Here is a 14341-nt window from a genome sequence, read left to right on the forward strand (position 1 = left end):
GCTTGATTTTTGCATATTAAAAAAAATTATATTTTCACAATTGTCTTAGTGTGACAGTCGAGGTCATTGTCTTAAGTTGTTGACAATAACCTAATAACTGCGATTTAAATTTTTTTTCAAGTTAAATATTTATAAGGCTCAAATCTCGCTTGTAAGTTAGTGCATCATTGCCCACCCGCTCGCACAAGCCGTGAGAGCTCATTGGTGCGTGCGGGATTTGGTTCCTATCGGCCTCCGTGGAGTCCCTCGTCAACTTCCGCCTCTGACGGGCCGCCGAGGCGGTGCACTTCCGGCAGCGGCGGCTCGAGCGGCCGAAGCAAGATGGTGAGTGACTAAGGGTTTCGGCTGGTAGTGGCGGTGCGACGGGGTCGAGGCGGCTGCCGGAGGCACTCGGTCCACCCGCCGGCCCGGTCTCCTGGGGCGGGCCTTATCCCGGGGCCCCGGGGCCGGGGCTCGGCATGGAGGGTCCCCCAGGCGGGCCACGGGGGCGGCGGAGCGGCTCAGGTGGCCCGGCCTCACTCCTCCGCCGGCCAGGGCTCTGCCAACCGGCGCGGGGTGTTTCGGCGGGAGCCTGCTCGAGTAACTGGGACGAGGGCTTTCGGAGCCGCGCAAGTGGAGGGATGTGCGGCTTGAGCGGAGGGAGGGATTCTCTCCAGCTGAGGAGGGAGAGCGAGTCGTGGGAGACCGCCCGGAGTTGGAGGCATTTGACGGAGGCCTTAAGATGCCTTTCTAACAGGTGGACCTTGGAGGGAAAGGTCCCGTGGTGCGCTAGTAATAATAAAAGCAGCTAGCATTTATTAGTTCGCGGATTGATGCTGCACTTTGGCGGAGGGAGGGCCCAGGCTCTGCTCTAGGCGCTGGGGATACAGGGGGTGAGCATGACTGACCTAGTCTCTGCCTCTTGGAGCTTACATTCTCAAGAAGACAGACAAAAAATAGAGGAAGGGATATGTGATATGACGTCGGGGCGGGTGGCCGTCGCTTAGGGCTGTTCTGCAGAAGGGGGTAGGATGGGGAGGGGTAGCTGTTTTACATAGCATGTCAGCGAGTCCCGATGAGGAGGTGAGATTTGAGCAGAGATCTAAATGAAATGAGAGAGTAGCCTATGCAGGTACCTGAAGGAAACTGGTCCAGGCAGAAGCAACAGCAAGTGCAAAGGGCCTGAGATGGGAATGTGTTTGGCCTGTATCGTGAACAGCAGGAAGTCCCGACCACAGTCTTACAGGTCTTAGAAGGACTTCGGGGTAGCAGTATTCTGGGTATGATAAACACGTGGCAGGTACTTTTCCAGCATTTGGTCATTATTCTTCTCAACAGCCCCTTGAGGTAATTATTATTATCCTCAGTTTACCAAGGAGGAAACTGAGACAGGCTAGGCGGCTGTGCTAGAACACAAACCCTGTGGGTCTTTGCTATGAGGTACTAGTTACTCAGGCAGTAGAGAAACACAGGTATTGGTGCCCCGTGGACCTGAGTGTGATTCCTGGCTACCTCTCTGACAGCTTTGTGACAACAGGCAAGTCACTTAACCTCTCTAAGCCTTCATTTCCTTATCTGTAAACTAGGGGTATTGATGGTGCCAACCTCATAGCGTCTGTAAGAATAAAACGAGATGATACCTTGAGAATGTTTAGCACGCTGCTTGGCATATAGTGTAATGCATATACTTGTTATTATTTGAGGCTGAGAAACATCATGTAAATGGCCCAGACATGAAGAAGTTCGGGACTGACTCAGGAAAACGTCCTCCAGTGGGGCCAGACTTGTAGGACCATGGGAAAGGTAGATGAACCTGGGAAAAGTTGGTTGCAGCCAGTTTGGCAAGGGCCAGTTATGCCAAGCTAAAGAGTTTGGACATTACACTCTAAATGTTAGGGAGCAGTTGAAGGTTTTTGAGGAGATTTGAAGGATCGGCTCTTTGCTGTAGGCGGTAATAATTGGATTGGTGAGGGAAGAAACTGGACCTGGAAATCTCAGCTGGGAGACTAGAGCCCAAATAAGATATGATGGCCTGGACAAAACAGAGACAGGGTGTGGACAGAAGAGAGAGTGAAGAACTGAACCAGAGTGGATTTGTTTCAGAGCCCAGACTTTATAACCAGACTGACAAAATCCTGACCCTGACATTTCTTATTCACCAATGATATTGTATTGAGTAGGTACTATGAGTCATGCAAATTTGAAGTGTTTTACGTGCATTACTTCATTTTCAGCAACAAATAGGAGCTAATACTATCCCCACTTTCCAGTTAAGGAAACCAAGGCTCAGAGAGGTGGCTTGACTTACCTGAGGTCACATAGCCTATTAGGAATGAAGTCGGAATTCAAACCTGGATACATTTATTTCCTTAGCCCATGTTCTTAGGCTTGTTGCAGTTCCTCATCTAGAAAGTAGTAGTAATGAACCCTACCTTGAAGGACTGTCCGGGATTAATGCGGTAGTGAAGGAGAACGTCTAGTACAGACTTCGGCGCATCGTAAACATCTCAGACAGCTGCCCCAGCCAACAGCGCACTTCCTTAGGGGTGTAATTGATTGTGAAAGGCCTGCAATTTGGACGGCTTAATGCAGTAAAACTAATTCTATTTCCCAAAACTTCTCAGAGCCTTGAATTACCTTCTTCAGAATAAAGTGCAAAGTTTTAAGAATCCTGCATGTTGGGAAATAGATTTGACTTTAACTCTTTCAGGTAACGATGAGAGGGTTGTTTCGTCCTGATAATGAAGCTGGTGCTGTATTAATTTAGAGGAAGTGATTTGAGGGGACAGAGGGCCCCTCTAGTCAAGTAAATTCACTATTGCTCATTTCAAATGCCATCATTTCTGAGACACTGCTCTGTGTGAAACATTGTCCTGTAACTGAAGGGTCTGTTTTAAAGTCAGAAATCCCACTGAACTTATTAATACACTAAGTTCTTGATAGCTTAAGGTGATTCAACATTTTAGATTGGGAAGAAGGACCTGCCCGAGCACTCCAGGCTTTAGGGTGGGAGGTATTTAAGCTGCCATTGAAAGGAAAGTCTCCTGGATCTTGGCGTGATGCTAGTAAGGAGTAAGTGACTGACAAGTGACTGTTGAGTAGGTTAAATGATTTAGCTTTCATGGCCCAATTTCATGAAATACGCTCTTGGTGGCCTCAGCCAGGTAGTTTTATATTAGAGAGTGTCAGGCTCTATACCTTCCCCTCAGGAAAGGGTGGTCTTAAGATCTTAGTCTCATAATGACACATTAGTTACATCTGTTTCTTAATAGAGTTGTCCTTGATTTAAGATGCAGTCTGTGGCAAGGTGCACCATTGATCTAACAGCTTTCCAGGAAAAAGAAATTCTGCCACATTAAGTGTACACGTTGACTGCAGGGTATATCTTGAGTTCAGAAATATTAAAATGTGGGGAAGTGTTGGTGTCTTAGAATCGCAGGAGAATAAGAAGGGTTTTTTGAAGTGATCATATTCTGAATTTATACCTCTGTCTTAATTTTTTTCTTTTTTTCAGGGTCAGAGTCAGAGTGGTGGTCATGGTCCTGGAGGTGGAAAGAAGGATGACAAGGTAAATAAATAAGAAGCCAGATATGTCTGTCATGTGAGTAAATTGCGGAAAATGTCAGATCTCAGCTGAGAAGTTCTTTGGGGATTCACGAATTTTAAAATGCAAAATAAATTATCTCTTCATTTAACCAGCCTAGCCTACAGATACAATACCCTTTTCGTGTTTTACAAAAGATTATTGACCGTCACGTAGGTATTTATGAATTAATGATTTTTAAAGGTGTAAAATTAATAACGTTACAGAAGTGTTAGAATAAATTGCCTGTGATTTTAGTGTTTAATATCCTTAGGTGTGAAGACTTGTGTCAAATCATTTCACCTCAGACTTCTGGCATATTATTCTGAATTCTGACTTCTGTTCCTTATTGAATGATCTGTCAGTGTGTATTATAATAAAGAAAGATCAGTTACATTCACATATTAACATTGTAGAATGTAAAAACAGATTTTGGGGTTTTTTTAGGACAGTCTTTAATAACATCCTAAAAGATGAGGAAAATTGTATTACCTGAAAATAGATGATGGTCCCGCATAAGTAAGTTTGTGTTTTAATATGATTTCTGTGTGATTTTTTTTCCTTACTATTCTAAAAACTCAAGGACAAGAAAAAGAAATATGAACCTCCTGTACCAACTAGAGTGGGGAAAAAGAAGAAGAAAACAAAGGGACCAGATGCTGCCAGCAAACTGCCCCTGGGTAATGACATGGTTCCGATTCCTAGGGGGACTGTCTCTGTGTGTGTAGCTTAGAGGTCTGAATGTGGAGACAGGAAATAGGGCGTGGTTGAAGCTCTAGGGCTGTGACTTTGTGGGGCATTCTCTAGGTTGGAATAAAAGCTGTATTTTGGTTTTAACAGTATACACAGGATACGACTGTTATTCATTTTAAGAAATTCCATTAATTTCCTCTAAATAACCAGCTCCTCTAGTGTATTAGAGCACGGGGTTAGATTAGAAAACTCAGGTTGAGCTTGGTTACCTTAGAGATAAGATACACTTATTTCATGAAGAAATGGAATTTAGTGTATTGGAACTCACAGCATGCGATGCCTGAACATAAAATTTTTCAATGTCTTCCTACCAAGCAAGGAATAAAACTCAATCAGGTGACCTCACCCAGCCCACTGCTCCATCCTCAGCCTCTTGCACTCCCCTTGTGTGTCGTTCTTCACACTGCCCTGCCTCACGTCCTTTGAATCTCCTGCAGCAGGGCCTTTGCTTCCCTCTGCTTAAAAATGTTCTTCCCCCAGTCCTTCCCGTGGCTGCCTGCTTCTCATCCCTTCAGGCTTCAGCTCAAATACCTCTGCTATCCTCATCTATCATCTAAACAAGTCTATTCCTGCTTAGATGCAATAAAATAAAAATATTGCTTGGTTAATAATAGAGTCAGACAGTAAAAAAATGTGCCATTAACCTACCGTAGTGAATCAATATGGTATTGATAAAGAACAGATCATCAGATCCCCAGAAAAGCATATAAAATTCAAAAACAGAGTCAAGTTATGGATAACTATTATGTGGTAAAGGTGACATTTCTGTTCTGTGGAAGAGGATGGGTTATTTAATATAAATGGCTGGCATCTTTTATTTGTTATTGAGAGAAAATGAAATTAGACCCCTTGCTCTTTGCCAGATGAGTTAGATATACATATGTAAATAAGTAAATAAATGAAAATTCAGGAATACATTTAACCTTAGGGGAGGAGAGACCTTTTGAAGAAGCCAAGAAACCCAGAAACTACAAAAGAAAAGTTGTCTATATAAATGTTAAAAGTCCTGTGTAGCACGAGACTTTAGGCCAAAAGAAACAACATACGAGTGTGGAAAAAAATATTTGCACGTATGTTAATATCCCCAGTATTTCATAATCCTCCTATAAATGAATGTATGTGTTACAGCTAGGGTGCAACAACCTATACTGACTGAACAGCACCTGCAGCTATCTTTATTAGCACCTGTGGGGAGTAATAAACCAAAGCAAACTATCTTTTTGGTCAATGAGTTTTTTCTTCTTTGTAGACAGTTACCACATGTCATTTATATTATCTGTTTGGTCATAGGCCTCATCCCCATTATTATTGGGCTGGCCCAAAAGTTCATTCGGGTTTTTCTGTAAGATGTTACAGAAAAACCCGAACGAACTTTCTGGCCAACCCAATACATAAAATCCCTCTCCCCTTTGCATTTAGGCACCTACTTACTTCGGGTCACCAAACTTTGAATTTTTCAGTGTCTGTCCAACTAAACTAAGTTTAAGTGTTAACTTCTTTTTGTTCTTAAGGATGAACCGAATTAATTGCAAACTTCAAGCTCCAAGTATAATAAAACTTTCTTTTTTAATTACAGTGACACCTCACACTCAGTGCCGGTTAAAATTATTGAAGTTAGAGAGAATTAAAGACTATCTTCTCATGGAGGAAGAATTCATTAGAAATCAGGAACAAATGAAGCCTTTAGAAGAAAAGCAAGAGGTAAATTGAGAAATTACTGTAACTTGTTTTTTTTACCAATTGAATTCTACTTAGAACTTAAAACTGTTAATGAATAAATGAAATTCATTTTCTGCCTTTAATGAATTATTATTTAACTGCCTTTTTAAAAAAAATTTTATTTTAAATTTATTCATCGATTGATTGATTGGTGGCTGCGTTGGGTCCTTCCCATTGGGTCTTCGTTGCTGTGCACGGGCTTTCTCTAGTTGCGGCGAGCAGGGGCTAATCTTTGTTGCGGTGCACGGGCTTCTCATGGCGGTGGCTTTTCTTGTTGCAGAGCATGGGCTCCAGGCGCACAGGCATCAGCAGTTGTGGCACGCGGGCTCAGTAGTTGTGGCTCTCGGGCTCTAGAGTGCAGGCTTGGTAGTTGCGGCACACGGGCTTAGTTGCTCCACAGCATGTGGGATCTTCCCAGACCAGGGCTCGAACCCGTGCCCCTGCCTTGGTAGGCGGATTCTTAACCACTGCGCTACCAGGGAAATCCTTAGCTGCCTTTGAAAAGTACCAACTGCTTTGTGAATCTCGTGAACTGTCAGCATCGTCTACTTTTTAGGTCTAATCTGCTTTTCCTTCTTGGCCTACTCTTATGTAGGAGGAAAGATCAAAGGTGGATGATCTGAGGGGGACCCCAATGTCGGTAGGAACCTTGGAAGAGATCATTGATGACAATCATGCCATCGTGTCTACGTCTGTGGGCTCAGAACACTATGTCAGCATTCTTTCATTTGTAGACAAGGATCTGCTGGAACCGGGCTGCTCGGTCCTGCTCAACCACAAGGTAAGTTGATAGCCTAAGAAAGCCCGTCGGAGTGCTTGCTTCTTGCTTGCAGATCCGTCCACCTGTCCCGTGGAAGTAGATCACCAGAGCACTCCAAAGGGTAGAGAAAATTCTGTGATTGCCATTTCATTGTAAGTGGATTGTGTGAACCTTACATGCCTGTGTTAAAGCTTAATGTTCCCTGTTAGGTGCATGCTGTGATAGGGGTGCTGATGGATGACACGGATCCCTTGGTCACAGTGATGAAGGTGGAAAAGGCCCCCCAGGAGACATATGCTGATATTGGGGGCTTAGACAACCAAATCCAGGAAATTAAGGTATGTCAAGGAACCAGCTCTGGGGTTTTATTATGTATTTATTTATTTATTTTAAAATATTTATTTATTTACTTGGCTGCTCCAGGTCTTAGTTGTGGCATGCGGGCTCTTTAGTTGCAGTATGCATGTGGGATCTAGTTCCCTGACCAGGGATTGAACCTGGGCCCCCTGCATTGGGAGCTTGGAGTCTTAACCACTGGACCACCAGAGAAGTCCTGAGCTCTGGGATTTTAGACCTTTGGTTTCTTACTGCTGTCTCATTTACGGTGCTTGGAGTTGTTTTGCGTGTTTTATTTTTTCTTTATTGATCAGACCAGTAACTGACTCAGACCTTACTAGTGGTGGTGTTTTGTGTTGTTAATACTGAGTTAGGTAATAGAAGTAAGTATAGATTGTATGATAGTTCTTGCAGCAGCAGCAGTGTAATACTTTTTACATGTAATGTTCAATAATTATCTGTGTGAACATGTTTCCAGTTGTACTGACTTCAGCTGTGGCTATCCAGAAACCTCCAGTGATGTCTGGGGGTAGGGTGAGTGGCACACACTTGCACAGTGCTGGCGTCTAGAACGTTAACCCCAGCTCCTGCCAGGGTCCTGGGGTCAGGGGCATGTGGTGGGCCAGCCCTCTGCAGGTTCTTTCATCTGCAGGGAGGTCATTCAGAGTGATCACAGATCTCCACTGGTGACTCTCAGACAGCTGGGAAATAGCCATCATGTCCCTTGGTGGTCACAACAGAAAATCTTGCCAGCTCCTGCCTGCAGTTTCATTGAAAAGGGTGAATTTTAGCTTTAAGTTTCTTTTGCTCAGGAAGGGCTTAAATGTTACTCAAGGTTGACTTTTACTGGGAAATGAAAGGGAAATTGGGTGCTATTAGGAAGAGGGGATCAGTGCTGGGAGCTCAGGTAGGACAGAGGTCCTCTTCAATGTGTCCTTGCTGCTGGTGGAAGTCAAACGTTGTCTCTAACAAGAATAATTGAAATTTTAGCTTATTTTTGTTGAAAGTGAGATGTACCCATGATGTCAGTGAATGAATCTGATAAATTTCAGTAAGAAAGCCTTTTATTTTTACCAAGTGTCTGTTTTCTTTAGGAATCTGTGGAGCTTCCACTCACTCATCCTGAATATTATGAAGAGATGGGTATAAAGCCCCCTAAGGGGGTCATTCTGTATGGTCCACCTGGCACAGGTATGTGTGCTCTGTGTTGGTCACTTTCCAGGCACTGAGCTCGTCTCTTGAGCAGCAGCACTAGCTGGTTATAATGACTTAGCTGTTGAGTGAGGATGCCACACTTCCTTAGTTTGAAAATGTGCTCTAAGCAGCATTTTGGACATTTCTGAATAAGCAGCTCCTCTGGAAACATACCTATTGCATGAAAGTATATATTTCTGTATAATAGGTGTACTAAGAAACTGAACTATCTTAGGCTTGTAATTGTAGACTTAACAGAGTTAATGTGTTAAAAACAATAGTAGGAATTACAACAGAAGATAAACACCAGTAGGCACCCCCCCCAAAATGCCTGCTCGATGTGAATGCATTTCCAGTTCCCCAGCGCACCTGTTGTATGCTCAAATGTGCTAGATTTATATGTTGTAAAACATAATGCCTTTAAATATTTTAAAGAGTAATGTGAGTCTGTTGAAAATATTTTGTAAGAAAAAATAAAAATAAACAGGGTGCTCAACTTTGGCTGTACGTTGGAATCACCTTGGGAGCTTTAAAAAATACTGATGGCTGCTCCCATCCCTGAAGATTCTGATCTGTTCATCTGGAGTGTGGCCAAGCATCAGCACCTTGGTGGAGGACCACTGTTTTAAAAGCTATCCTGTGCTGTTCAGATTAGGTTCATCCTCCTGGTCCATTGGTACTGAATGAGTCTACCATTGGATGAATAAATGGAGAAAGATAAAAATGCATATACGTATCTGGTTCATTATGCAGTAAGCTGACCTGAGTAAGTTGTATAGTCATTGCTATGTAAATTCCAAAGGAAGAGAGGTTATTTGATTGAGTGAACTGAAGCCATGTTGCCAAGAGGGTCTGTACTGAGGATTGCCCACGCTGGAGGGACAGGGAGCCAGCTGTACCCTGAGGCAGGGAGCTACTGTAGCCTGTCATTTTATAGCCCAGGGAAGTGAGTTTCAGAGAGGCCAGCGACTAGCCCAAGGCCCCATTAGCTCTGGGAATTGAGCTGGTACCAGGGCTGGAGCTGGAACACAGGCGTTCTGACCTGCAGCCGTGAGCCTTCTTTGGGGCACATGTGCTGACAAGGGCTGGAGTGGAGTACCGGGTGTCAGCCCTGTCGGGAGGAAGAGGAGACTGGTTCAGGGATCCCTCTGGCCATTGAACATCCCGGCAGCTGAACCTGGCTGCTTCTGGACTGTAAGATCCCATCCACTTAGAAGGTCCTTTTTGTCTTCTGTCAGCCATCCTTAAATGATGCTCTCAGGAAGCAGTCCAGCCCTCTAATAGGCATTTGAACCTGCCACTCTGACTGCCCGGCTGAGGGAACGCCATTGCCCCGTCTTGTTGCAGAGCTTAGCTCCCTGTCCTCCTTCCCGCTTGCACGAAATCTTCTGTGTCACTCACTCACTCGCCTGCCGGCCTCCTCCCCTCCCCTTACAGGCCTGAGGGTGGTCCTCTGCCAGCTCTGCCTCTAACTGCCTCTGTGTCCTGAGGTGACTGCCCAGCCCTCACCATCAAAGGGGCCATGGTCTTGAGCTCGAAAGTTCTCAAGTTGGTACTCTTTGCTTACTCTTGTTCTTGATCTGAAGGAGGAATATCAGGGAACAAAGCAGGGTTGGAAATGTCAGGTCTTCCCTGAGATCAGTGAGGAACGTCCCGTAAGGGCACACCACGAAGAGAAAAGTCTCTTGAGCTTTCAGCAGCTCACAGCTGTGGGCTCCATCAGGAGCTGGTCTTGGCTCAGCTGACTCAGCCCTGGGGCAATCCCACAGCAACGTCTTCAGGAAGCCCGAGGGCACTGCAGGCCCTGCTCAGGGACACTATGTGTCCTTCGGTCAAACCTAGGGCCCCCGGGCCTTTTTTTCATCACTGATAGTTTTGTAGGAGTTGAGTTTGGTTCTCTAACCCTGGTTGCATAGGTCAGGTTAATATATGCAACTTTGCAGTAAAAAGTATTTTCTGACATTATCCTGATGAATTTAGGAAGATGGTTAAAAATAATCAAAATATGTTTTTTAGGTTTTTTGAATTTCCTCTTGTCTGCTTTGGAGAACAGAATGCTTTTCACAGAGGGATCCTCCCATTCTTGATGTCTTTTTAAGGTGACAATGAGGATTTTAAAGTTAAAACAGCACTTGAGTTTTTTTCCCCTTTTTTCTCTTTCAATCTAAAACAGGTAAAACCTTACTAGCCAAAGCAGTAGCAAACCAAACCTCGGCCACTTTCTTGAGAGTCGTTGGCTCTGAACTTATTCAGAAGTACCTAGGTGATGGGCCCAAACTTGTTCGGGAACTGTTTCGAGTTGCTGAAGAACATGCACCGTCCATCGTGTTTATTGATGAAATTGATGCTATTGGGACGAAAAGGTAGACTTTCTCTTACCTCTTTTGTGTTATTTAGAGGTAAAAACCATATGGTCCGTCTCTGAGAACGCCCGACCGCTGGGCACTCCCTACGTGGCCTGCATGTTGGTTTGCCACAGTCCGTACTGGGTCGCTTCCATGGATTCTTTAGGCTCTGCTCTCCCACGTGCCAGGTAACAACTACCCGGCAGTTGACTGGTCAGTAGCCATGCCTTGAGCACCCGCTCTGAGCATGGCACCATCCTGACTCTGGAGACACAGCCATGAGGATGAGTCTCTGCCCTTGAGGAGCTCAATTGTGGAGACTGAATAAATCACATAATTTCAGGCATGAAAACTGCTACGAAGAAAATAATGTGTTGTTTATCTTGGGCTTTGGGAGGGTGTGACATATAGGCTGAGACAGAGCTGTGTTTTGTAATCCCCTTTAACAGGAGATCAGTTGGGTCTTCACTTCTCCCTCACTTCTTTTCCAAAGGTATGACTCAAATTCCGGTGGTGAGAGAGAAATTCAGCGAACAATGTTGGAACTGTTGAACCAGTTGGATGGGTTTGATTCAAGGGGAGACGTGAAAGTCATCATGGCCACAAACCGGATAGAGACTTTGGATCCAGCACTTATCAGACCAGGTCACATTTGCTTTGGTTTCATTGTGGAGAATGAAGGTCCTATGTGGATTTGTATTTCTTAGGAGCACTTTGGGGAGAATATAAATGATACGTGTAAGGCAAATACTGCCTGGAAACTTAGAATAATTCACCAAAACTGTGTTCCCTTGAGATAATCGTGATGTAGTCTGTGTAGCTTGGCCCTTTTAGCCTCGAGACGCCTTTTTTTTTTTTTTTTTTTTTGAAGAAATATGACAGCTCAGGTCCATTTTTTACATTCAGGTAGTACCAAAAGAAGCAGTAGCTAATTTTACTGTCTTTTGTAATGTTTTTAACATGATTGATCTGTCCTTTTCCACTAACTGTGCCATTTAGGAATCTCTCCTTTCGTTTGTTTCCCAAAGTACCAGAGCAGAGAGGATTCTGTAAATGAGATGAATTCAAACGTTGATATTTACAAACTACAGACATGAGTGTTCACTTTTTAAGAGCTGGACCTCCTTCCATAGGACACTATGTGACTGAGACTACTCGTGTGGAGACTAAGGCCTCTCCCCGGGCCCCCAGGAGTGTGACTGAAAACCTTTTATACCCACAGGCCGCATCGACAGGAAGATCGAGTTCCCCTTGCCCGATGAAAAGACGAAGAAGCGCATCTTTCAGATCCACACGAGCAGGATGACACTAGCAGACGACGTAACCCTGGATGACTTGATCATGGCTAAAGATGACCTCTCTGGTGCTGACATCAAGGTGAGGACCTGGGCTGGATTGTACCTCTTTGTTTTATCATATGTGTGTATGAGTTTGGACGTGTCTTCCCAGATGACCGGAGTTTAAAGCAAGGCCTGGCAGCACTGCATACGGCCACAGCCTGCCTTCTGGGGGAGGACCTGGGTTGATGCCATGGTTAGGTAGGGGCGGCACACACAGGCTGTTTCACGCTGGTGCCTGCACTGAACTGCGTATCCCTGGCATCTATAGAACTAGGTTAGTGTCTCAGTTGGGGAGTAACTCTCTCTTTTTAAAATTTAAATTACCTTAAAATTCTGCACCAACTTTTTATTTAGAAAAATTTCAAGCCTTCAGAAAAGTTGCAACAAAAACACCCACATACTCATCACCCCCATTTACCAAATGTTACCCTTTTACCTGTTTCTTCTCTCTGTATGCAGAAACACTCTCTCTTCTGAACCATCTGAAATAAATATCCTAAAGGCCATAACCAGATAGAACCTTCAGTGCCAGGATTGTGTTTTTACCATATCATGTTGCTTGGGTTCTTGTTTTACTTTTGGCAAGTAATTGTTGAGAAAATAAATATATTAGAATAAATACTGTACTAAAACTTGTAAATATTTAACCAGAAAATACAAGTTCTTTTCTGACTATAGGTAAATGAAATGGATGTACACTCTATGTGGGCTCTAAACTTCTGGAATAATTTTATCTATTTCTTAGGAGGATTACTGCCTTTAATGAAAGCAGGGCTGTGAGAACTTACTGACCTGCCAGGCCACACGGCGGGGGTTGGAACCTGAGCCAGTCCTCTTCCTTAGTGAAATATTCCCAGTTTAAGCCACTTCAGGTCCTTTGAGGAAATAATTAGAATGTTTAAAACATTTAAAAAATCTAATCGTTCCCAAATGGTTTGAGAACTTCGTGTTTAGGTTGGGTGCCTACACCAGATTTCAAAATAGCACTCTCTGAATTGTTAGCATAAAAAGTATTTCACTTTCTGAACACACTGTTCCTTCTTACAGGCAATCTGTACGGAAGCTGGTCTGATGGCCTTGAGGGAACGTAGGATGAAAGTAACAAATGAAGACTTCAAAAAGTCTAAAGAAAATGTCCTTTATAAAAAACAAGAAGGCACCCCTGAGGGGCTCTATCTCTAGTGGACCACAGTTGCCTTCCAGGAAAAGGTTGGAAGTGTGTCGACCCCCTCAGAGGTGAGAGGTTGGGGAAGTTGCCCAGGAGTCCATGTTGTGGTTGATCTTCACTAGCACAGCACCCCGAGTACCTTTGGAATGTGATGTGTAGGATGCCCGTCCAGCCCTCTTCGTATGTTGCTCGCGTGTAGCGCTCTCTTGCCAATAAAGCGTGCTCTTTCTCAAACAAACACTGAATCCTGTTTCTGGGCCCTCCACACCGGCCGCTCGGTAGCAGCAAGTCGATGGATCTGGGTGCTAAGGAAGCTGGCTGACCAAAAGGACTGCAGACTTCAAGACCTGCTGCCCCGTCACACCCCCAGAGCTGGTGGCAGTTGTTCAACAGCAGCTGATGGGAAAGCAACGAGCATACGTAAATAGCGGCTATCTATCTTTGTTGCTTAAGCAACAAGGGCTGAGGAGTCCCTACAGCCGTGGCTTCCCTTTTGGAAGGTCGGTGGAGCATGTGGGCTCTCAGCGCTCTGGAGGCAGGAAGGAGGTGTCGCTGTTGCTAAGAGACTGAGGCTCCTACAAGAGACCTCAAAAGGGCAGGGCTGAAGAGTCCCATACCAGCCCTGCCATCCCTTGTTCTCGGGTTCAGAACCTGATCCCTCCCAAGAGTGTTCAGAAATGTGTCAAGCTTCCCCTTCCCTTTTCTTTGTCTATTATTTCCTGCTCTTCTCTCATTTCAGAACAGTTCCATCTCAAAGCCTGTAAGTGGGGCAGATCAAGGAAAGCCTCCACTTGGTTGGCCAGCTTCCTTGGGTGCTCCAAGATGCTCTTTAGAAAGTGCTCTAGCTCAGGAGTCCCCAGTCCCTGGGCCTCCACCTGCTAGGAACCACCGGGCCGAACAGCAGGAGATGAGTGGCAGGTGAAGGAAGCTTCATCTGCCGCTCCCCACTGCTCGCATTGGGGCCTGAACCATCCCCCATCTCCCTCCCCGCACCCCACCTTCTGTGGGAAAACTGTCTTCCACAAAACCGGTCCCTGGTGCCAAAAAGGTCGGGGACCGCTGCTGTAGCTGTGCTGCCCTCTGCTGCTTTTTCCCAACCAGTGTCCATCGATTTCTAGCCAAAATTCTATGCCACAGCAGTGGCCTTTCTGGATGAGGTGCCAA

At 44.8% G+C, this 14341-nt stretch overlaps 1 protein-coding gene across 1 annotated transcript; it reads left to right on the forward strand.

Annotated features, from left to right (window-relative positions):
• The first annotated feature begins 268 nt into the window (after positions 1 to 268).
• Positions 269 to 13415, forward strand: PSMC1 (proteasome 26S subunit, ATPase 1). Its single transcript, XM_030883598.2, has 11 exons — positions 269 to 324; positions 3494 to 3547; positions 4146 to 4242; positions 5892 to 6016; positions 6630 to 6815; positions 7004 to 7132; positions 8225 to 8321; positions 10498 to 10687; positions 11163 to 11314; positions 11892 to 12046; positions 13057 to 13415. Exons 1-11 carry the CDS (start codon positions 322 to 324, stop codon positions 13189 to 13191), a joined length of 1323 nt encoding a protein of 440 aa, XP_030739458.1. The 5' UTR covers positions 269 to 321; the 3' UTR covers positions 13192 to 13415.
• Positions 13416 to 14341: the final 926 nt, after the last annotated feature.

The sequence above is a fragment of the Globicephala melas genome, chromosome 2, assembly GCF_963455315.2.
Source record: "Globicephala melas chromosome 2, mGloMel1.2, whole genome shotgun sequence".
Taxonomy (NCBI): Eukaryota; Metazoa; Chordata; class Mammalia; order Artiodactyla; family Delphinidae; genus Globicephala; species Globicephala melas.